Genomic DNA, 26,082 nt, shown 5'->3' on the forward strand with positions numbered 1-26,082 from the left:
TTTATATATTCACTCTATTTCACGATGCATATCACATTTTTATTCTTCACAGTATTTCGTGTATATTAGGTTGATATGTGCAACTCTTCCTTTGTAGACACAAAAAGCCACCTGTACATTCTGACGGGTAACGATCAGGATTAGTAGAGTTTTACAATGTAGTATATCGTGCTCAACGTGATGATACCTCAGAACACACTCAAATAAGGGCATGCGTAACTTCAGAGGCTTTATTCGAATGTATAGACAGTCTGTCATTCTTGATATCAAACAAGCGGGGATGACGAGTTCCTTGTGAAAATATTCTTAACAATTATGAAAGAAACGATATAGACATATATATATATATATATATATATATATATATATATATATATATGATATATAACGTATGTATTGTGGGTTCCCAAAGAAATTTGACTACAGCAAACACGAAATCAACCTAATACTTTTACTATCCTACTACCGAAATGTGCCACTATGGGGTGTGTTGTGTTTGCATTAAATTATTTCTTTATCTACTACCAGAATGATCACGTACAATGCTTATTTTATCATAAAAAGATTTCGACCTTTCTTAAATGATATGCTCGTTCCAAGAGTGATTACAGTGGGGGAAAAGAGTAACAATGATAACGAGAATTATTCATTACACTGCGGCTTTCCACCACGTAGCTGCGTTTTAAAGAGCCTTATACATTACACTGACTCGTCAACGAAATTCGATCGGCTTGTGTCTGCCCACTCTCGCTCTACATGTTCGAGAGCATTGCGTTCCAAGAAGACTTTTACTTCACCTACTAAATCCCAAGATATCACTCATCTTTAGCTAGAGACGAGGTGTTATCTAGCTCACAAGGGAAATAGAGTGTCGAGGCAAGGCTCGAACCCAGGTCCTTGTGGCAAACCATATATGTGCAATGCCTATCGTCCACTAAACAACGACACCTTCAGTTCACTAACCGCTTCACATTCTCTCCTTGCAGATCTCTGCAGAGAATGCGTGTAGGTATCCGCCGGTAAAATTCACAGCACCAAACAAAAGTCGTCATTCACAAATTCCCGACAACAACGACAAACGAGAGAGGAAAGGGGGTATATTAAGACACGTAGTGACATTAAGCGAGGACAAAATATATCACGTGTATTATCTTTCATGAAATATACAACTTATGTACACACGTAGTTAACGCTACATGCGCACTCATAATAAATGGCACGTAGCGTTCAGCCTGGCTCCCACGTCCAACGTCAGCACTTACTGAACTAATCCTGTCTGCTCGACTAAGGAAGAAATTTGGCGCAATCCGTCATTAGAGCTTACGTTTACACTGCGCATTATTCACTAGCTGAGTGGCTGTAAACGTCATGCGATGATCCTTTTCACCAGTCATAACCACGTGACTGACATAAAAACAAATACGGCATGGCTACATAGTCCATTGTCACTTCAGTACTCCTTTTTTGGCAAAGAAAATCAAAACGCACGCACGCTGACGTATGGCTCTGATGCGAAAGGCGCAATTTTCCTGTTCATAATATCCTCGCACTGCTTCTGTGTAAAAACATCGTTCGAAATGTCTATATCCCAAGCAGAAGACGCATGCGTTCCAGCATCCAATCAAATCAAAGCTCGGGCCCTGTCTATTCCGTTTGACAAATTTACTTCTCTCAGAGTATCAATGCAGAAACTGAAGGATGGAAATGATAAGAACTGTAATCACGACGACGATAGAGGGCGTTCCTTTGCCGGCACATCCACCGACCTGAGGTTTTGGCGGGTCCTTAACCCATGTTCCCGGCTTGTAATCTTAGAGAGAATAAAAAGTACAAAACGATTATTATCTTAAGCATATTGTGACAGACATTTTAAGTGATAGGATTATGACTTTTTCTGACATTTTCGAATAATCTAAGCTTTCTTTAAAGAAGCGCAGCTGCGTTCACCCATTCGGCCTCTTGTATTGACAATAATCATGTGTTATTGGAAATTAAATTTCATTTGAATTGAATAGCCTCCAAGATGGAATTTGTATCAGAACACAGTATATCACATCACATAACTAGGATCTAACTAGCAAAAGGATTAGCAATGTGAAAGAAAATGAGGTTACCATACTTTCATTTTCATTTACTTAGGGTGGATCTATGATGCTTGAGATACTGTTGACGTGTCAAAGCAAATCTATTATTTGTAACATGCGTGAGAATAACCAAACCAATGAGACTGTCTCGTGAAAACGAGTGAAATCATTTTGTAAATCCAAACCTTTTATTCTGTATCCGACTTCAATTCAGCAGCTTCTTCTTCCGTATTTTTTGTTTGATTTTATCCTCTCTAATAAAGTCTTTTCATATATAATGATGGGGATTTTCTCTCGACACAACATGAACAGGAACAAAATTTGGGGGTGCGCCGACACAGCCGATAAACTCTACACCAATTGAAATTGCTATAGTTTTAATGCCAGGGGAGATTACCCGTAGATATGATTTTTTTTTTTAATCGCACGATGACTCTCATTTTTGTGTGATATTGTCATATTTTCAAGGATTAATATCCCTTCAAATATGGGGCCATTGTGATATGTATAGCTTTTACTCTATTGGTGGCACCTAATTTATAACCAAAGACCAAAGTAAATAGATGATTGCACTGAAGGGAAGCAATACATTTAAAAGTAAAAGAGAAATGTTGCTGCTGCTGCTGCTGAACACACTAGCCATGCCACAACTAGAAAGAGTAGTAGTTATAATGATGATAATAGGAAATTAGTAACAATGATAATAATGATAGTACTACTACTACTGCTACTACTACTACTACTACTACTACTACTATCACTACTACTACTACTACTAATAATAATAATAATAAAATTGATGATAATGAACAAATGAAGAATTTGATCGCAAATCGACTTTATTCTATTTTATTTGTAATTTGAGATATTTGCGATTCAAGCTGCGAAATAAAGAAGAAAATTATATGGAAATATGAAATGTTTTAATCATAACTTCAAGAATGTTCCTTGTTAATCACAAAGTGAGGCATCATTGGAAAGGTTTTATTTCGCTCTATCTGATGATGGAATTACTTTGAAATGTTTAAAAATGGTGCTTAATGCCTTTTGCTATCAAGCTCTTCAAAGAATAAGCAGAAACATACTATGTAGTAACACGTTGTTAATATATTCATGACTACATGCAGTGGACTCCCGTTATAACGAAGTCCTCGGGACCGGCAGTTTTCTTTGTTATATCTAAATTTCGTTATAACCGAACAAACAAACAATGAAAATGCATACATGCAAAGCCGATAATGTTGTGGCCTGAATTTTTACTTCGTTGTAACCGGAATTTGTTGTAACCGCATTCGTTATAACGGGAGTGCACTATATTAGTAAAGACCGTCAGCCAGAGCTGCAGTATCCATTGACTCTTACCTGACTCCGTTGTTTGGCGCCGAACCTCGGGAGCCACTGTAGTTCTCACGTTTTCTGTAGGGAAACGAGAGTGTGGAGAAGAAAGTGATTCAGCCTATAAGATAAGCTATTATTCTTCTTCTTCTTCTTCTTCTTCTTCTTCTTCTTCTTCTTCTTCTTCTCCCCCTCCTCCTCCTCCTCCTCCTCCTCCTTCTAAACCTCCTTGGAATATACTCCGACAACTGACGAAAGGCTCTCATTAATGCGGAAAATCTTGGCCGTTTATAAATGTTAAATGAATTATATATGATGGTCTTTGTGCAATTCCAAAAAAGTCTAGCTTAGAAAAACAACTAGTTGCCAAAGACAAGATGTCTAATTTTCTCGTGAGAGATGTCAGCTGAAGGTGAGTGAGCTGATGGCACCCTGGAGCATTTAGTTCCACAGACGATGGGCAGGGGCGGATCTAGTTTTTTGCTAAGGTGGGTGGAGGGTTAAACCCCCTAACCCGATCCCCCATCCGCCACCGCCACTGGGTGGTGTCTGGGAAATAGAGCTCCTCACACTGTGGGTCATTTGGCAGTCTTCTGCGATGCGACATTAGGGAGCTTTAGATTTTCGCGACGGGGACGTTCAGAGGGAAAAACATGTTCTGCGCCTGCGCAGAAGCGCGCATCAAGTCGATTTATTTATAGCTCGCGTCGTCCGAGTTTTTCACTACGCGTTCTCGGCTATTTTTACGTCCGCTCAATTCACGACGTAGAGAGCTACTTCATGCACCGATCATAATGGGGGCGCCATTTTATTTTTTATACGTTGCGTCCCAGCGTAATCTAAAGCTATATACTTTTCAACACGACGTAGGGAGAGAGGAGAACGTCCAACGCACTCGTCGTCTCAAACGTCCGCGCCGCAAATCTAAAGCTCCCTACTGTATCGCAAGAAATCGCACAGTGCGAGGTGGGCTTTTGTAGTTTCATTCTCTCGTTCGGTCGTCCATGATAGACTTGCGTCGGCTCCCTCTGGACGCTGGAAGTACGTCTAGTTCTACTGCAAACAGTGACAAAATTTACACTAAGACAGATACAGATTGATTTTGCAATGGTAGGACTTCCCTGGAAATAGGACGACACCCCCTCGCCCATAAAGTTGAGGAGTTTTTAAGTTCTCCTGTTTTTGTCAAACACCAGCGCTGGCTGTACTTTAAATGCAAATTAGCTCAATTGTGGGCGTTCCCATGTAAGACATTCTTCTCTCGTGTCGCTACACTTTTCCCAGCCACTGCAGAACACAGGCTCTGGCACGTGGGGTATAATCGTGGAGATCATGTGATGTACAGGGTTCTGGTAGCAGGGTGCAGTTTAGTAGGTGCTCCATTGTCTGGGGAGCCTCCCCGCAGTCGCATTCGGTGGATCCATCATGGTTGTATCCCCATTTCTGCATCAGGGCTTTGCATCTCCTAATAGTCGGGTACCTAAGGGGGGGTCACCGTGCACCCCCCCCCCCCCCCGGACTCCTCGAAACTTACATTTTCAGGATCCTCATGACATACCAAAACATAATCAAGATGTTCACAGGAACGAAGAGTGGCTGTTCTAGGTGAAATTTAATGTATTCTATTGTTTTTCATAATTTCTTATGTATTTCTTTGTTTTTCAACTTTTTCAACTTTTGTTTTTTCTTTGTTTTTCTATTGGAAATTGTCACTGACCACTTTTCTACCATAATTAGCACAAAACTAATCAATGAAAGTGATTAATTGTAAAAATAATCAGGTTTTCATGACTTTCATGACAGAGCACCTGTTTTCCATAGGAAATGTACACAAAAGCACAAAATTGTGCCCGTTTTGGGACGACACTCCGTTACAAAAATGGGCGTGACTTCGCAAAAGTATGCGGGGAAGTTGCAAATTTGGTCTCGAAAGTTGCGTGAGACTTGAACAAAACAAAGTCAAGTAAGTTCTGAGGAGTCCTGGGGGGTGCATGGTGACCCCCCCCCCCCCCCTTAGGTACCCTACTATGTAGGCCCTACATGTAAGCACATATATATTACATACATACATAAGGACGGGGGGGGGGGATCCGCCACCGCCCCCCCTCGAAGTTTCGCGCTATAAATCTGTCGCGAGGCTTCTTGACTTTGTTTGGTCATGTCTCGCACAACTTTTGAGACCAAATTTGCAACATCCGCGTACACTTTTGCGAAGTCACGCCCATTATTGTAACGGAATGTCCCCCCAAAACGGGCACAATTTTGTGATTTTGTGTACATTTCCTATGGAAAACAGGTGCTCTGTCATGAAGGTCATGAAAACCTGATTATTTTTACAATTAATCACTTTCATTGATTAGTTTTGTGCTAATTATGGTAGAAAAGTGGTCAGTGACAATTTCCAATAGAAAAACAAAGAAAAAACAAAAGTTGAAAAAGTTGAAAAACAAAGAAATACATAAGAAATTATGAAAAACAATAGAATACATTAAATTTCACCTAGAACAGCCACTTTTTGTTCCTGTTAACATCTTGATTATGTTTTAGTATGTCATGAGGATCCTGAAAATGTAAGTTTCGAGGAGTCCTGGGGGGGGGGGGGGGGGTGCACGGTGACCCCCCCTTAGGTACCCAAGTATAACTCCAGTTCTACGACGATTCAGGCAGCGCCAATTTTGCCATGGCTCACAGGCACCTGTTGGGAGGGATTCCTTTGGCTCAAAAGAGAGGTTATGGGGTTTCTGCTGTAGATCTTTTGACCAGGCTTCTATCCTGCAGCTCTGGGGATTGCCATCCAGGGGTTGTACTGCGTGTAGAAAACTCTTCCTGGATTTTAGCCTTTTTGGTGGAGGGACATGCTGGAAAAGTGGATGGCGACTGACATGCAACATTTCATTACCTTTTTACGGCCTGTCCGATTTTCTTAACAATTTCGTAATTGTCTTATCAGGATTTTACGTCATTCGTTTTTCTTAAAAGTTAGCTCAATGTTTTGACTGAACGCAAAATTTGTCAGCTGCTGTAACTTGAAACATCTCAAAAGGTATCTTTTCTTGATTCATACTTGTTCCTCTTCAAACACTAAAAACAGGTTTTCACATGTCCCGTTGGTCCAGCAATAGGCTAGCGGTAACTTGTACGACACAATTACCAGAAGTAGTAGTGTTATGCAGTGGCCTATAGTCCAGAGGGATGTTCACTTAACTCTAATATCATCCTAAGTTCAATTCGACGGATCATTGACAGGAACAATTTTGGGATCAATAAGTTCTCAGAAGTAAGGAACCGTTTCACTGAGCCATTTGGGAACAATATCTGTATACGCACCCTACCACAATCTAGAATAGACCTTGAATGTCTATGTATTCTTTCACATAGACCTGATCAAAACCCAAGTTTGTCTTCATTGTTTTGTCGCTCAGTATAGATACCATGCTAGTGGAACAGGGCCCTTGTTAGCTTTACGGCCTCGGCACACAGCACGGAAACGGCAACGGTCCGCCTTCTGGCTATATTATGGTGCTCCAAAAGGAAACATAGCTGGTTCTGTTAAAACAATCAATAATTCGGTATAAAATCATCCAAAATTTTATTCTTATGTTCAAATCAAGAGCAACAAATCACCAGTTATAGATTTATTTTGCAGCAAATTATTAGCGGGGAAGTGATATTGTAACAGAACCAGACATGGTTCCGTTTGGCGCATCATAGCAAGAAACAGGACAGTTGCCGTTGCCGTGCTCGGTGTGCCGAAACCTTTACTCCCCAGCAACAACGTACCGAGTCTCGTCTGAAAGCGGAATGCCGTTTGCTGACTGCTGCCGTACTCATTCCTCGCGGAGATCGTACCCGAGTACGTGCTGTTCGGGGAGAGGTCACGTAGGACGAAACTCTGCGGCATTCCCCGCTGCATGGGATAAACCGACTCGAGTAGAGGCTCGGATGGGTAGTACATGACCCGCTTGGTTCCTTCTTCCATCTTCAGTTTAAGGATTTGGAGAGGGGATTAGGGGAGGGGGATTAGGAAGAGGAAGCAGGAAGGTGATAAGCAATAACATAATGATAATGATAAAATTTATAACAGCTGACTCGTCCTGGTCATGTAACAATAAAGAAGCCCATTTATTCTTGTTTCTTTCTTGTTCAGTAATAACCTCCATCACCCAGTTTCTTTGTAATCTATAAACAAGTTGCCAGTTTATGTTTAATCGTTGTATCGATGTAGTGTAGCATAATATTACCTGATGATATTGCCAGCTTACTTTTTAAAACTTTGGCATGGCTATACTATGCTCCACCTTAAAGGCATGATTTACCATTTGCAGAAGAAACAAATACCCAGCGTTAGTGCTTTAAAATAGTTCTAAAATGTGAGTTAGGGATAGAAACAAACACTGTAAAAATTTGAATCCTTATAATTGATGTTAAGTGTTGTTAAATACACAAAATGTGAATAATAGTTATGATAAAAATGTTTCTAGACTAAACCGTCAACAGTTATGGTTTAAAGAGAAAAATACTGATTTCTCCTTATATTTTAGGCTTTATCGCAACATTTTTCTATGGTAGGATGTTTTGTGATACAGCAGACCTACACATGCATCAAATGTGATATCTTGAACATCTTTTTTTTTAAATTACTGCTCCCAAAGATAAACAGAACCTTTAAAGGGATGGTATACTTTCAGTTCAGATGGTGGATTCAGATTTTAACTTTCTGCGAGACAATTAAAAACCACTTATGAATATTAAACATCATACAATTCTAAGACGAATTCAAACTTTATTTGATGAAAATAGGTTTTGAAGTGGTTGAGATATCCAAAAACAAAGTAAATAAAGTGGTCCTAACAAAAGGTGGCTCCCACCTTACATTAGCTATGCCTATTTATTAGAAAATTCGGATTTACTGCAGGGCCCTGTATGCGCACACACATGCAAGTGCATGTTATAGCGAACTGCTCGCGCCCGCTGCGATTATATCATGCTTTCAGCATACGTGTGCGCGCTTGTTCTAATGGACCAAAGCTACGCAGTAGGTCCTTTAGGCGGATTTTCTGCCAGGTCGGACCCCACTTGAAGATTCTGGAAACATTTCCACCTTTTTCCACAGGTTATCATGTCATACCTCTATCCACGTCTTTTGATAGCGTATATCGTAGACGACGATGCTAATGGAATCTTGCAGCGCCTCCTGTTGGTTCTGTCCCGGCGTCCACCGCAGGGTGTACGTGTGACGGCGCGTGCTTAGCTGGCTGCTCGTCACCTTGGGCGGATATGGGCGCCCTAAGATGCGGACGAGGAAATAGAAAAAAAACATATTTGACATGATCTAACTTGATTAGACATAAATTTGACGATTTTATTAAAACAAATGTTGTTGTTGTTGTTGATTTTCCATCTGTGAAGATGGCTGGATAGCCCATATTCATCTACACTAAGCTGGTCTTCCATGGGGTCCAGTTGGATGTGGGGTGGGACCACTTCACCGGGTTAGACACCCTGCTCTTTGCGATGAATGAATGAAGCGGGATCTTTTACGTGCATGAGCTGTGACTCTCTCATACAATGAACGAAAATGTTAATAAACCGAATGTATAGCGACAATAAAAAGCCTACGTGATTGCACATGAACATAATAAATCAAATTTATCATCACAAAGTTATGCGTCCATGGGACACAAAAAGGAAGCAAATGTGAAAAGGTGTTTGAAGAAAAAGTTGCTGGAGGCATTCATCTGAGCTATTGCCTTACTGTGATGGTGGCCTCTAAAACAAATCATTATGTAATGTATGAGTGTGTATTTATATCATAACAATAAAAGAATGCATAAAAACAAATAATAGGAGATAAAAGACAGAGAGAAAAAGAGAAATTAGTTCAGTCAACTCCGGCGATATCGTCGACACAACTTCGATGGTAGGGCTATTCTTAACTTACAGGTTTAAAACGGATAACTTGTCCACAAAGCAAAAAGGGGAAATGTAAGGTTGCCTGAATATGATCGTTACATTGAAACCAAGAAACTTTATTCCCCATTGATCATTTTGTTATCAAGGTTAATGGTTAGTACTTTCGAACTCCTGAAAATTGACTGAAATTAAAAAAAAAAAACATAATTCAAGCAACAACTAAAACAAGTGATATTCTTTAGGTGACTCACCACTGATTTCTATGGTGGCGTTCGCTGTTCCCAGTCCATTGGAGGCAACGCATGTGTAATTCCCGTAATCTCGTCTTGGGTTCAGCGAAATGATCACAAGCCTGTCCAATACAAGGTTTTTAGTAAATGTTTTGTTCTGCATGAGCGTCTCCCTACCATTCGTCTCATCATATGAAATGCTTAGTCCTATTAAGAGATTATTGTGTTAGTTCAAGATGCAAGGTTAGCGGTGAGGAAGACACAAAGTTGAATTCATGCTTATATAATGCGTGACGAAATGACGACAGGTATTAACACGGTAAAAAAAAAACATCCCCAAAACATACAAAATGGCGCAAGCGTTCTTTATTCGTGCATTACGTGGTTTGAAAGTTCGTGATCCCTAAAAAAAGATAATAAGAGGAAAATACCGCATGTCGTAGTGTACATACAATGTGTGAGTCTTTACACTCTCTTCCGACGAATTCGTAAAGTAAATAATAAAAAAGGAAGCCTAAGGAAGAGTTACATTTCTGTCTGCCGCCAAGTAAAAAGAAAAAAAAGAAACCGTGCGAAGGGGACAATGCAGAGACGTTTTGTGGATGAAAAGAAACGTAATAATGAGTATGTACAGGATTGGCAAAGTTTTATAGAAGACCAACATGACCAAGGGAGTCTTATTTGATATAGATTGATGCTTACAGTTTAAGGGTAACGTTATCAAAATGTAGAGGGAATGAGAAAAAAGTTTTCTCAATAGTTGCACATTTTCTACTCTATTCATGACACTTTCAGTGTTGTGTGAAATCGTCGCTGAAAATACCGATACATTGTCATGAATGTACAATGATTTCGTCTCACAAAAAGTTGAAATCATTTGCTGCTATTTAACTCGGTAGCGTGTTTCAATTGAACTGAAGAAAAATAGAACGAAAAACTTTAGGACTGGAAATAAGAGCCGACTAGGAAACAAAAGAGGATTACTTAATGTCGTTCCACATCAAAGAGAAATAATATACCATCTATGAGGAAAATGCATCCATCTTCTCTTCAGTCTTATGAAATTATATCTTGAAGCATGCCTTAAAGTAACTCACTAAGCGTGTTTTGTTTGCTGGACAGGCAAATGATTGATGATAAGTGAGGAAAAAAAGGGAAAATAAAAGAGGATATGCTCAGATTGTGCAATTTCTTGGAGAGAGAGAAAGGCATGCGCGTAGGGGTCGTGATGTGATTTTATAGACCGATCCGTCCTGGCAAAAAATCCGCCATTCCTGTGGTGTTCCAAGCGCACACGCGTATGCTGAACGCATGATTCATGCAGTCCATTGCGGCGGGTGCGGCGGGCGCAATGTACTATAATAATCATGCATTCACATAATGCGTGCGCGCATGGGACACCGCAGTTAAGATGGCGGATTTTGCTGCCATAGATCGGATCGGTCCATAGAAATCATGTTACTTGCCTAGTATAGCTGTCAAAACATAGCAAGGGGATCCTTTACCACGGGAGTGCGTGTTAGTAGAATCGGGGAGAGCGAAGAATTGGAGACGGAGGTAGAGGAGAAATGGGGTTAGTATCACACAAACCAACATACAAAAAAAACGACATAACAGCATGGAAAGAGAACGTGTTAGTATGAACGACGCCAGATGTTTAACAGCCCATGCGAGGAGAAAGATAGCGAGAGAGATAGAGAACGAGTCTTTAATTCCGAAATTGTTAGAAAAAAATCAGGGACTGAAAGCATAGCGACTTTTTGTCGTGTTTTCAATTTGTTTCAAAGGATTATTTCATGAGAGGAGAAAATTTACAAGAACGAGAAAAACATTAAGACTCTTTTTTGTCGTTGTTTGGTAGCTAGGGATGAACTGTGACTCAATAACTGTCTATCATAAGGTTCAACCATCTCACCTACCATGAATAATCATACAGCTGACCAATAAGTTAAGATTTGCAAATAATTGACAAATTACCCTTCATCGACTTCGTCGACGTTTCGCGCTATAATTCTGTAACGCGAGAAGGCCTCGTCGCGAGGCTTCTTGACTTTGTTCAGTTAAGTCTCGCGCAACTTTTGAGACCAAATTTGTGACGTCCGCGCATACTTTTGCGAAGCCACGCCCATTTTTGTGACGGAATGTCGCCCCAAAACGGACACAATTTTGTGATTTTGTGTACATTTCCTATGGAAAACAATGCTCTGTCATGAGTCATAAAAACCTGATTATTTTTACAATTAATCACTTTCATTGATTAATTTTGTGCTAATTATGGTAGAAAAGTGGTCAGTGACAATTTCCAATGAAAAAAAAAAAGAAAAAACAAAAGTTGAAAAACAAAGAAATACATAAGAAATTCTGAAAACAATAAAATACATAAGAATTGAAATGAGTTTTGGAAGTTTTTGTGATGTACAATATTGTTCAATATGCTAAAACAGATTTACAGATCAAAAATTAGACTCTCAATGCTTTTAATTAGGCTAAAATATGATCTTGAGCTTAATTTGCATAATTAATTAATTAATTAAAGATAATATAAAGTTTTGGTACCTCAAAAGTTTCCCTGAGTTTCCTTGTCTTAGTTTGTGTTTCAGGTTAAAGTACCTTTCATATAACTAACACTGTGAGACTTACTCGCCCCAAAGTGCTCTCATGTCTTAGTAATCATGCAATAATGGTTTCGTACCAGAGCAGAGCGGGCTCTGAAAAATTCGAACGAGCCGTTAGTTTGACTCGACGCGGTACCGCGACAATCAATATACACGTATTGTACGAAACCATTATTGCATGATTACTAAGACATGAGAGCACTTTGGGGCGAGTAAGTCTCACAGTGTTAGTTATATGAAAGGTACTTTAACCAGAAACACAAAGTAAGACAAGGAAATTCAGGGAAAGTTTTGAGGTACCAAAACTTTATATTATCTTTAAAATGAGAAATTGATTGTTTCAAAAAATCTTATGACACAATCTTGTAGATTATGACGTGGGTCTCACGCATGCAAAATTTCATCGCGATCGCACCACCGATGGCCGAGATCTCGGGGGGGGGGGGGGGGGCGGAATCCATCCCCCCCCCCCCCCCCGGTCTGAGCATAGCCAAAAAAGCCCGGCCCTTTTAGGGTTAAGGCTTATCAGATAGCGTAGGCCTACGTTGTATTCATATTTGAAAGGAAAGATATCAGCATAGCATCTTTGGGAATCAAACTTGATTGTTCCTTCATTGTTCGCGAGTCATTTGAATGAAAGTTACAACATAGTACTCACAATTTTGTTTAAATGAAAAAGAAACAACCAAAATCGAAGCTAAGAATATCCATACCAAATTAATTACTGGTATACATGTTATGAGAAGGATCTGAAAGCTATAGCTCGGCTTCATCAATTCTTTACATTGTAACCCTTGGACGTAAATGAGTAGCCTATTGCAATATCACAATTAAACTTCGAGGATAGTGGTTCACTTGATTACGTTAAAGACCAGTCTCGATTAAAAACGGAAGGAGGTAAAAGGTTGATAACAAAAAAAGAAAGGAAAAAATAATCTAAACAACAAAACAAAACAAAACATAAAAGGAAACAACACGTAACGCAAAACTATAGGAAAGTTGGGTCACTAATTAACTAAAAAATACCAGATCCTCTCATCCCTAATTTCGTATTCATATTGGATTCTGACACTCAAGAATGTATGTAGTCACCCAAACATGACGTTCTTCAATGGATTAAGAAGACACTTAGTGTCTTCGTCATCGTTAATAGCTTACAACGTAATGATGATAAATAATATGGCTGAATTGACAAGTACAATCCCCATGCTCACGTGTGAGTATATCATTTTACATCGTTGATTGCCATTTCATTTGAAAGGAAATATATCAACATCATACTGTGACAATCATATTGTCGATATATGAACGGAAACAATGTGTTTAGATTGCAATTTGGTTATTTTCCACACGAATAGAAATAGAGGACCCTCTTTCTACACGAAAACCTGATGAAGGCAAAGCATTTCAAAATGAGTAGTGGACGTTCGTCGTTCGTCGTGTAAAATGTGTGCACGTCATTGTGTAGGAGTCACAGAACAGTAGCACAAATTAGGAGTCTCCACATATATACGGAAATAATCGTCTTTACAAGTGTACAAGGGAACAAGTGTATATTGCACTGATGCAATATTCTTAAAGCGTGCACTCCGCGCGTGCCGCTACCTGTTCTGCAATACTTGCGAATCCTGCGTGGCGTTCACATAGTCCTTCATCCAGTAGAAGCTGGCGGGGGGCACGGCGCTGACGTCACACTGCAACAAGATGTACTTCCCGGGGCCGACACGTTTGTCCGTGAACGTAGGCGTCACTTCCGGTGGATCTGTAAAGGCAGAGAAGAGAAGCAGTACAACAACAATAACAGCAACAGCAGCAACAACAACAACAACAACAACAATAGCAACATGAACTTAGGCTAACAACTCCACTAATTATCAATACCCATCAGCGATACTACATTTAGGATATCATATAAGTGAAAGTTTGGGGAAAGTGTGACAGTCCGTTCAAAAGTTATGAATCTTTAAAGTATCTGCGCAGTCACTGCTGGATGGGAAGACTACTACAGTGTATGATGTCACATGTGTACAATGATATAAGAAAAATATATAGAGAATTTCACAAAATTTTACTGTTCTAATAATCATAATCATAATCATAATCATAATCAAAATCATAATCATAACTTTATCATGATCATAATCATGTGATTGCCGTCAATAATCTGGCCACTACTATCCAAGTAAATTCACCAGGGGAGGGGGGGGGGGGGGGGGGGGGGGAGAAAGGGAGAAAGAATCGTTATTTGAAAAAAACAAACAAACAAACAAACAAGCAAAGAAAGCAAGGAGCACAAGAAAGTGGTCTTTTGACTGCCCCAACTTACATTGTACAACCACCTCCACTGCACGACTGTCCGGGGGGTCTCGTCCGGTGATTCCATTTTCTGCGTCACAGACGTAAACCCCACTTTGATCACGTGATATGTTCACAAATGTCAAATTTTCACCTGAAAAAAAAAAGGGTGGAAATAGGTTACAAAGATAGTACATGGAAGGAGGGGGGGGGTAGGGGAGGCAATACACAACCCGCATCAAGAACAGAGAAGCTACAGACCTGTTCGATTTGGACGCTGCTATGTCAATAATGTCTATTTCAGCCATAACGGGGTGGGGTACTTTACTTTGCATAACAACAGTTGATTTGTGCACTGGCATAAAATGCACCTAACTCATTTCATAGGCGATTGAATCATCTTTTCTTCTTGTTTTGGAAGCCTCCCTCACCGCCCCCATTATGGCCTACATAAATAGGCCTACAATGTTTTAAATCCGAAATAAAGGTCTATACCGTAGATGTACATTATAACATTATACACGTACGTCTACTGAAACCGGATCAAGATCGCAAATTGCATAAGGTTAGTCGAGTGGGGGCGGTATCATATAGCTCCAAGATTATTGATGGCGTTTCCCCTCTCATCGCTCCCCGGCCTCGGACGTTGAATAATTCTTTCCTTCCCGGGTTAGATGTATTACTCCCTAGACCTCCTCATGGCGGTAAATCATGCGGGATGGGACGGTTGCCCGTTTGATTTGCGAGTCGGAAGAGGGGCAGGTTAAAGCTGTTAGGGAAAACTCCACTTTTCGTATATGCAGACTACAATAAAACTGGTGGAATATCAACCCCCTAAAAGAGTGAAAGTTACACTGAAATTAGACAAAGAAATTAAGTCAATTCTACATATGATATTGTACATATTTTGAACAGAAAAGACCAGTCGCAACCGAATACGCTGCAGTTTACTTTGTGTATTACCGCTTTTTTATATTTCAAACATCAACGTCGGGCTGTGCAATGACCACGGCTCTCTCTCACTTTGAAGGATCTCAGCTTTTATCATTGGATGAGAAACATTAAATTTTCTTTTTTTTTTTTTCAAATTTTACTCCAGCCACCTTTATTCATTGCCTACTGGAAAGAGCACAGTGTCCCACAGTGTGGTCACATAGTCGACTATGTAAGAACGCTCGAATTTAACAGACACGAGTGTGATTTCACACTGTGGTTTGGTTTTCACAGAGTGTTCACATTGTAATATTCCGTGTAACACTGTGAATTGATGACTCACACTGTGTTCACACTGTTAAAACGCTCGAATTTAACAGTGTGAAGAGATTCCACGATGTGTTCACATTGTGTTCACATCAGGGCCGGCGCAGCCGTGGGGGTCGTGGGGGCTCGGGCCCCCACACTTTGTGTGCACCATACAAAGGAATACATAAGGTGTCATTACTTTGGGCCCCCACACTTTTTTCAACCCGGAAGTACGTAAGTGGCACTAAAAAAGAAATAGATCGAGATCTTGAAGTATGGCGGCGGTAAGGGTATGTGTTTTGTCTGAAGACCTTTTTTTTTATAACACCCGGAAATGGGAGGGGAGAGAATGAGCTGAGGACCTTTTTTTTTTTTTTTTTTTTTGCTTGTCAGCTGAAGAAACTCGGAAATGGACGGGGAGAGATGAGCTGAGGACCTTTTTTGTTTTGCTTGTCAGCCGAAGAAACCCGGAAGTGGACGGGGAGAGATGAGCTGAGCTGAGCTTTTTTTTTTTTTTTTTTTTTTTTTTTTTTTTTTTTTTTTTTTGGGGCGCCCACACTTTTGAAAACACTGCGCCGGCCCTGACATTGTGTTCACACTGTGTTTCTCACACTGAGGGACACTGTGTTCTATCCAGCAGGACTTAACACTGACAATGACTGATGAGCAGGCCATTTGGGAAATTTGTCTCATTCACCTATTACTATCATTATATGAAAGGACAAATTCACCTTAATAATAAGGATTGAGAAAATGCAGCAATATTGGTAGAATACATCCATGAAAGTTTGAAGACAATCAGAAATCTTTTTAAACGGTATGAATTTTTGAAGTTTCAGTATCGCAATCGCTAAATGAGAAGACTATTTACAGCTTGTGATGTTACATGTGCACAACAATATAACGAAACTATCAAGACAACTCAACATATTATTTAAACTTTTCTAGCATAATCAAAGCACACCTGACTTGCCTCTTTCAGAAAGCAAGACAAAATAAGATTACCCTTAACAGAAATTTGTCAGTAACAAGTCGAGGGAATGTGTACTTATTTTTTTCAAAAAGAAATGAAATTTTGTCGAATTCTCTGTATATCATTTTCCTTATATCGTTCTAAACCTGTGACATCATAAACTGCAGTATAATCTCCTCATCCAGCAGTAACTGCGCAGAAACTTAAAAAAAAAATCATAACTTTTGAACGGCTGTTCGATTTTCTCTAATGTGCTGTACTGATATTGCTACATTCACTCAATCTACATTTATAGTAAGGTGCACTTGTCCTTTTGGTTAAAATACTAATAATACCAATCTACCTGTTATATTCTGCTACTAATAGTGATAATGCCAGCACTATTACCATTATTATGGCGATTTCAATAACATAACCTGTCGTCATGGTTGCTGGGTTTACTAGCCCTAGTCGAAATTTCCATAATACTGGAGGCATCTGCATGCATGCTTGAAAGGGTGGTAATTGTATGTAGTCTACGACCGTAGTAGTGACAACATTGGTCACAATGGCACCTGTCACGCCTACTGGAAATTAAACTCACGCCGATAATCAATTATGAACAAATTACATACAAAATGAAAACAAAACTAATCGCGGTGATACATGAAGATAATATCATTATCCGCTATTACAACAGGTCCGTAATGACTTTGGATAGGTGATTCATTATGAAAGGTTGTCCAAAGCGAATTTGCTGTTAAGTAATGGATTCCAAAACGCATGAAGTATCGTACGCGTTAAAGGAACTATGCAGTGCAAATGTACATTGACTTCCACTCCTTCATACATACCCTGCTCATCGATTATGTGGCCAGAATAATATTCAAAGGAGACATCCGGATTCTTTTCAGACTTTTGCATTTGAGCATCTATAAATCGGTAATATTGGGTAGGGCCTACAGAGTTACAGAATTTACTGTGATTGGGATAAGGAATGATGAGAATCTGTTAAAATTTCAAAACAACCCATATTGAGCAAGGGGGATCACGTAGTAGCTGCAAGTACATAAGAATGTATGATTGGGTACACATGGAAGCATAATCAACCAGAAATGTCGCTTTGGCGACTGGTATGCCTCCGCCATAATGGCCATAATGCATTGTTCTCCGAATAGGTCTATAGTACAATGTCCTGACAATGTGTGATGACAGTTTTACATGTTTGGCAAAATATTAAAATGACAGATTTGCCACAAATGTGTTAAATGTTCACTTTCCTTGAACAAGGTTTACTTGGATGAATGGCTAAATTGCCTAAGAGTACAGGTATTTAGCAATTTGAGGATTTTTTTTTTTAGTTACCTCAGGCAAGGCACCTTAACAGTTCAGTTCAGTTTATTCAAACCAAATCAAACATAACAAAAATACAAGACATAACTGCAAAAATTCAGAATGATAGGTTTGGGACCCCAGTAAAGCACAGCTTGTGGTCGGGGCCCCTTTACACAGTACACTACAGTATATGGCAAGGTGTAACATATTTACATGGAGTATAACATATGTACAAATTATACAAGATAATAAATGCAGACAAGTACACGTATACCACCTCCCCCATACACAACACAACACACACACACTCACACACGCATACAAACATGCATGCCCACTTCACACATGGCTACCTCATCTCATTTTCTACATTCATGTACCTAATTTCAATCTGTCGAAAAGGTGTCTTTTACACAAAATTTTGAATCGAGACAGTGTAGTGGAATTAATTATGTTACGGGGCAACTTATTCCACTCTTTAGCACAGACTATTCTGAATGAATTTAAGGTAGTTTGTGTTCTTGCATATGGCTGATGGATGAGGTTCTGGCGAGTATTATAACGATGGATGGAAGAATTTTCCACAAACACATCAGACAAAAATGTATATTGAAGAGATAAACATAAATATGAAGCATTGAAGAGAAACCATTTCTTCAAACGGCAAAATATGTAACTGCAAAAACAAAGGAGTACTAAGTGATCTATAGTTTGAATTTGTTATGTACCTGACACCTTTCTTTTGAAGAACATACAACTTATGTACATGAGTCCTAAATGTGTGTCCCCAAGCAATATTGCAATACTTCAAATGAGGCATAACAATTGGATTGTTTAAAGTAACTAGCGTATACTGGGGAAGGAAGAAACGAAGTTTGGATATTACACCAACACTGCGAGACACTTTAGTACATACGTTATTAAGTTGTTCATTCCAAGATAAAAATTCATCAACTGTAACCCCAAGGAATAGCACATGTTGACTGCGGTTGATCAGGGGGGTGTTTCATCAACGTTTGTCAGCGCTGACAACCTGAATCACTATAGTAACAGTCAGTGACCAGAGCATCTCAGCCAATCAAAACCAAGGATTTTGCTGAAATTGTCAGCGCTGACAAACGTTGATGAAACACCCCCCTGATGACCACCAACATCTAAGGGAATAACATTTTCAGAGATTTTCTTCCCTCTGGATCTAAATAATACACATTTTAGTTTTACCAGTATTTAATAACAGTTTGTTACAGCAAAACCATGCAAAGAATTTACAAATTTCAGAATTAACTGTCTGCATTAGAGTGTGAATATTCCTGTGAGAATATAACAAGCATGTATCATCAGCAAAAAGAGAATAAGTAAATAACTGAGACGAATTAATGATATCATTTATATAAATCAAAAACAATAACCGACCAAGAACAGATCCCTGTGGTACACCATAAGTTACATTACTGGATTGTGATTTGGCACCATTAACAACAACAAATTGTAATCTTTCTTCTAAGTAACTTTTAAACCAATTCAAAGCTATTCCTCGAACACCATAGCGTTCAAGTTTCTTTAAGAGTATATTGTGATCAATAGCGTCAAATGCTTTTGACAAATCTAAAAATACACCAAGGCAGTACTTCCCATCATCAATTGCACTAATAATTGTATTTACTAAATTTAAAACACCCATACTAGTGGATCAATTTTTACGAAAGCCAAATTGCTGGAGGATCAAAATATTATTCAGAAGCAAAAAGTCATTCAATCTTTTATAAACTATTTTCTCCAGAATCTTTGAGAATATTGGTAAACAAGGCAATGGGTCTATAATTCTCAATGCATTTACGATCATTCTTTTTGTACACAGGAACTACTTTTGCTATCTTTAACTTGTTAGGAACCAAACCTTGAGACATTGACCTATTGAATATGTCACAAAGCGGATCTGCAATAACATGAATACAATCTTTTACAATTATAGGAGAAATATCATCTGAGCCAGATGACTTGGATGGTTTTAAGGCCAAAGCAAACTTCACAATCTCATGCACAGATGCTGGTCTCAAAAATAAAGAGGACGAGTTATCCTGATTTAACAAATAATTTACAAATGATGTCTGCACAGGTGGAATTTCTCTGCTTATTCTTGCAGGCAAATTAATGAAATACTTATCAAAATACTCTGCTTTAGCTAAGTCTGATTTTAAGTGTGTGTCTCCATGGAACATTTCATGAGATCTCTCTTCCCCCTCCCAAGTAACTCATTTATATGAGACCAAGTCTTCCGAGTATCTCTCTGAGTATTTTTAAAAACATCGTCATAATATTTTTTCTTATTTTTTACTTGACTTTTGCCCTTTTATAAGTTTTTGCCTCGAGTAATTTTCAAGGTATGGAAAAGAATGTAATTTCAGTATCAAATAGTAAAATATTAGCATTTAAACCTGGCCTTTGACCCTAGACCTTGGACTTTATGACCCTAAAGTTCCTTAGAGAATCACTGTAAGGAAGAACATGGATAACTACAATGTACACTTTAAGAACATCGGTGTTAGATTTAACACCATAGGTGTTAAATCTAACACCGATCAAGCTTCAATAGAGGACCACACCCACAGGTGTATGTATTGTGACGGTGTTAAAAAGTGTTCACCTGGCACTTCTTGGTGTAAATTTGACACTGTGGCTGGTGATATTTTTGACACTGCGCTAGAGTTGATTCAATAATGACACCGCATGGTGTTGATTTGATATTAGTGGTGCTAATTTCAGTGGTATAACACCCGTCCAGCTTCAATGGGAGACCACACCAACTGGTGTTACTGTGGTGTAAATAAGTTTACACATATTTTCAAAAATCAAGTACTTCATCGGAAAATTCCTTATCGTCTTGTTGAAGTTCAAAATTAACAAGAAGTGCAGTAACTAAGAAACTATTCAAAAAAACAATTGTATATTTTGAAATGACACCCGGAGGTGTTAATCTAACACCATGAATGAGCACCGGAAATTTAACACCAGCTCGGTGTTTCACATTTAACACCGGACTTTTTGCAGTGTATCAGGGAGGCGGCCCATCTCCCTGAATGAACTAAGTTTTATGATGATACCTTAAGTCACTTTCGAGAGACGGAGGAAGAAGTGAAATTTAGCACTTTCACTCGACCTTTGACTTCTTGACCTTTGACCTTTTGGCAAGAAACTTCCCAAAGAATCTCCATTGGGTGATACAGTTATATAAATTATTAAGTTTTAAGAAAAATTCTGCAGGCATTGCATAAATATGAGGGAAGAAGTGACAGTTTGAGTACTTGACCTTGACCTTTCAACCCCTGACCTTTAACCCATGACCCCCAAATTTCCTAGGTAATCACTGTCATTCAGTACATATATTAAGTTCCATTAAGATACCATGAACCATTTGCGAGATGTGGAGAAAAAGCGTAAAATGTCAACATTTCGACTTGACCTATGACCTTTGACCTTTGACTTCATCACCCGAAACTCTCTCTGGAGAATCGTTACTTGGTAGTAGATGTATACACTAAGTTTAGAGAAAACATCTGCAGGCATTGAGTGGATATGGGGACATAGTGAAATTTTGACCTTTGAACTTGAGCATGTATGCCTAAAATTTGATAGGCACAACTTTGCCCACTCATTCATATACATACCAAGTTTTGTTAGGATACCTCAAACGGTTTTTTAGTTATCTTGCCCACAAAATTGATTACGGAAGGACGGGTTTTTTTTTCAGAGTTGGTTTGTCAGATAAAGTGGCGCCACAATAAATTCGACAAATCGATACATGGCAGTATCAATTTATGTACTGCATGATGTAAAATCTTATGAATTATTTGGAATGTCCCCTTGAATATGTGTCATACATTTTATAATCATATTCTTACGATTTTTCTTCATATTACTTGTATACGCCCACAGAAAATCTTTCAAGCCAACATTCTGCCAGTATAACACCATCTATCAATCTCATAATAAAACAATGAATGATAGCAATCACCATTTTCTATTATCGCAACCCCCTTCTTTTTTCCCTTTTCTTTCTTAGCATCACATGTGTATATGACTATGTATGTTTTGTTGTGTTAAATAGTTTGTTGTTTGACGTAGTTATAAGCCAAGTCGATAGTTTGTTTATCTATTTCTCTGTGCATTTAATGAGGCCTTATGATTATTTATGATTAAGCTCGGTGTATATTTCCGAAAGTGATTTAATGATAACTTGTACCATGCAGAAACAATAAAATGAAATGAAAGGGAGCATTGATGATAATGATAACCATGAACATAACTTATGCAATGCCATAATGCCGTGCAGATTAAAACAATTCAGTATGATAGTTTTTAAATAAGTCTGGAAAAATAAGAAAGAATCAGCTTGATATCGTAATAAGTATTCAGAGTACGTCTCTCATAGATTTCGAAGCTGTTTACCCCGATGTATATCTTCTGACCCCAGTTTGGTTTTGCTTACGCGCGTATTGGGAGCTTGAGTGCTTATCACGAGCAAAAATCTGTTGACAGGGAGGGAAAGAGACTCAACAAAAATTGGAGTGACTTCATTTATTTACCACTTAGATTCGCTCGCTTCCTTTATACGACTACACGCTCTGACATTGGCTCACTGATAAACGAGGCATCGCTTCGCCGCGCACCAGGGGAGACGCGCCCGGCAGTACGGGATCGGCGCGTTGGGAGGTCTGCGCTACCCACACGTGTCACCAGCGATGATCATTTATTCATTGTGTTCTGGAGGCGCCTTTTTCTCCCAGCAACCACGAGCGTGCACAGGGCCTGCTTTTAATTTCTATTCTCCGCCAGAACCAACGTGGAAGCATCTGGACTCATTATGAATTAAAGGGGTGCTTCGAGAACGCCACTTAGCAGTGACACGGGCTAATTCCATGCACCAATGCTAAAAATTGCACCTGCCCTCCATAAGTTCACAAGACACGACTTTCCCCCCGACGAAAAAAAAAAAGAGGGCAAAAACTGATGAGCTTTATAAACACATACACAAGCCAAGCAAAATATATTTCGGAATAAGACAACAACATTTCTGCAAATGTTATAGAGTCAGAGTACAGAGCCGAGAATATTATGACGATTGTTTTCTTCCGGTGATCTGGTAAGTATTACGTGACTTGTTCCAGAGTTGTGTCGACATGCCAGTACGTACGCTGATACATATACGCGAGTAAATTACATACCACCTTTAATTACCTTTGGTCTTTATCCTCATTTCGGATGTAACCTGGTGAAATATCTCATTAAGTAATTTAATTTGAAAGAAACCTGCTGCGCTCGCACGCTTCTCTATCAATCAAAACTTTACAAGATTGACAACTGATGAAAACCGTCACTAAGCGTTAGTAAGCCACTTTAAAATAGGTACTCATTTGACTAATAGTCTGATATTTCCTTCCCCACGGCATGCTTCTATATCAACTTCTGTATTTGTGTACTTTGACTGGTTACTGTTTGTTGTTGTTGTTGTTATTGTTGTTGTTGTTGTTGTTGTTGCTGTTGCTGTTGTCTTTCTTTTCATTATTTTAAGCCTCCTTGTGCATTACCATCTGGTCTCTTTTGTCTATGAAACGCCCTCTACGTCCATCTGTTTCCTCCGTCTGTGTCACGTGCAACTCTACATGGCTCTTTCTCCGATTCTTTTTATTATCCCATCCCATCTCGTTACCGTTCTTCCTATCATTACCTCGTGTCCCTTTCCATTCATCTGCCCATTTGTCTCTGTCCACCGTTGTACCTCCAAATCTCCTTATATATCCATCAATCTGTCTAGATACATATTCGCCTATACGCAATGATCTATCACGATAGCTTTCTACAGTACGTCGACGCCATAGTTGCACGCGGAATGACAGTGTGAACCCGGTTTGCATTTTCTCAACAATTATTCTTTTACGGCAGAATCGCCTTTGTTGCGTGTCATTTTAATGGCGGTAATGCTTCATGCATTGCCGGAAGCATTCTATTTCAGCCCATGAAAGGCACGTGACTTTGTCCTTCATCTGTAAACCTTGAACTCAATTTTATAGCAGTTGCAACCTTGATTGAAACTTAATTACTGCTTGTACTTTTTAGCTTGGGGCTGGGCGCGTTTTCACGTCATTTGGTCTTGTGCCAAACAAGGCGCCTTTTTGTCCAGGCTGGTTGTCTCCACGTAACGAGGGCGAGGTCTTAACTACTAGTACCAGAGAGGGGGCGTATACTTGGGCAGCGCTCTGGCTCATCTACGTATAAGATGCCTAATATAATGGAAAACCACTTGAATACAATGCATACATACACTGGTGATCTTGCTTTTGTTAACCATGTGACGCGAAACAGTTCAGGCAGGTAGTATTCCACGCAGACACAGATACGCTAACTTCACATCATACCCTAAAAGGGAAAAGAATCAATCAGTTTCGACGATGAATATCTACTGTACATGGCGATGGGCGCAATTAGACGACAAAAGCTGGATTTCAATGAAGAGTTGCTGGAATCATGTTAATGACTTAGACCTCCCCCTCGCACCTCCCCCCTCCTCCAATTGCTGAAAAAGGTAATTAACTGTTTTGTAGCCTGAGCGTTCCAATTTCTTTCGTATAACGAAGTGAGCTCAGCAGTACTTTTTAGCGCCGCGACCTCAATCTACCTCTTATTTTTCTATCTTCCTGTCCCACTTTATTTTCGTACCTTTCCTTACCGTTCTTCAGGCGTTTGTTTCCTTCTGAGGTCAAACCTGTCTTAGCGACCACCTGTTTTTAGCGGCCACCTGCCGTTTGCGACCATTGAAAAGAGTCCTTCCGAAAGACAAAGCATGTTGAAGAAGAAACAGTCTATAATGGTCACCTGTCTATAACGGCCACTTTTTTCATCTCCATTGGGTGGCTGCTATAGACAGGTTTGACTCTACATTCCTCAATCATTTTTCCCGAGCCACCTGGCATGTCTATTGAGTTGTCTGCCCATCTACGTACATAATCTATCTGTTGGTCTTTGGTTTCGTATCTTGTGGTTTCCTTCTTTAACATCGTTGTCCGAATTTATACCCGAGTAATTCTTTACCTATAAAGCTGTATCGCACCCCCTCTTATTAGTATAAATGTCTCATCATTCTCCAATGTGTGGCAAACTAACCGTATGTGGTTTGTTGACCTCTGTATACACAATTACATATGTTAAAGCTATTTGTTTGGTAGCCTTAGGGGTAGGGTGTAAGTGTAACTTAACGTGACATACGCACATAGCGGAGGGCGTTAACGATGTCAAGATAATCGCAATGCCAACACACAGCGTGAACAGTATACATACATTTTACATCTCTTCACACTTCATTTAAACGTCGTAAGCTCCTTTTGACATTGAATACGGGACTATGTCTGACAAAAACTCACTATATAACATGTTGTTCCCAGTAGTAGTGCGTCGCGAACTTAAAATGCAGGAGCGTTTTCCCCTGAGCGGGCGGGGTCGATTACATGCCAAATTATGCATGGGATGCGGTAACTATTTTTTTTTTCTCTCCTCCTGCATTCTGCCGATATTATCCTCAATTTAAGATTCCTTGTCTTGATAGAGCTGGGGATCGTCCGTTAAAGGAAGCAGCCTGCCTTATAAGTCACGACGGATGCTGGCGAAAGGATCAACTCACGTTATTGCACACAGAATGATGACTTAATCGTTGATATAACATTATTCCTTGCACTAGTTGATTTGAGATAGATGCTCAAGTACAGTTATCGTAGTGACGAATGGTACATACGCACACTGGGACTGAACACACACATTAATGTCTTAGCATCGAATTCGGCCATTGTACAGTTGTAAGAACTATATCAATCATTACGCCAGTATTTTATAATACCAACAACACTTAGTCGCTTCGACATGCCAGTCAGTACTTAGCGGTTTTTTTTTTCCTGTTCTGATTCTCGTCGTAATTTGTAGCCATGGTAACTCTGCGAGGGTAAAAACACATTTATATATCTAAACTGAATACAAGACTTTAACTTCCATTATCCGGCGGGCTATTCCATCTAATACCTCACCTCATCTAATAC

The 26,082-nt window shown here is 39.4% G+C and overlaps 1 protein-coding gene across 1 annotated transcript in view; it reads right to left on the reverse strand.

Annotated features, from left to right (window-relative positions):
* Positions 1-1,679: 1,679 nt before the first annotated feature.
* LOC139714294 (MAM domain-containing glycosylphosphatidylinositol anchor protein 1-like) overlaps positions 1,680-26,082 on the reverse strand; it is a 61,124-nt gene continuing 36,721 nt past the window's right edge. Inside the window, exons 7-13 of the mRNA XM_071626010.1 lie at positions 14,504-14,626; positions 13,783-13,939; positions 9,584-9,684; positions 8,548-8,705; positions 7,200-7,398; positions 3,447-3,500; positions 1,680-1,810 (exon numbers count right to left, since the gene is read on the reverse strand). Of these exons, the coding sequence (XP_071482111.1) occupies positions 1,680-1,810; positions 3,447-3,500; positions 7,200-7,398; positions 8,548-8,705; positions 9,584-9,684; positions 13,783-13,939; positions 14,504-14,626 (923 nt within the window). The remainder of the gene's footprint in view (positions 1,811-3,446; positions 3,501-7,199; positions 7,399-8,547; positions 8,706-9,583; positions 9,685-13,782; positions 13,940-14,503; positions 14,627-26,082) is intronic.

This window comes from Diadema antillarum, unplaced genomic scaffold (genome assembly GCF_040938485.1).
Source record: "Diadema antillarum isolate AM-2024a unplaced genomic scaffold, OU_Dant_1.0 seq00002224_RagTag, whole genome shotgun sequence".
NCBI lineage: Eukaryota > Metazoa > Echinodermata > Echinoidea > Diadematoida > Diadematidae > Diadema > Diadema antillarum.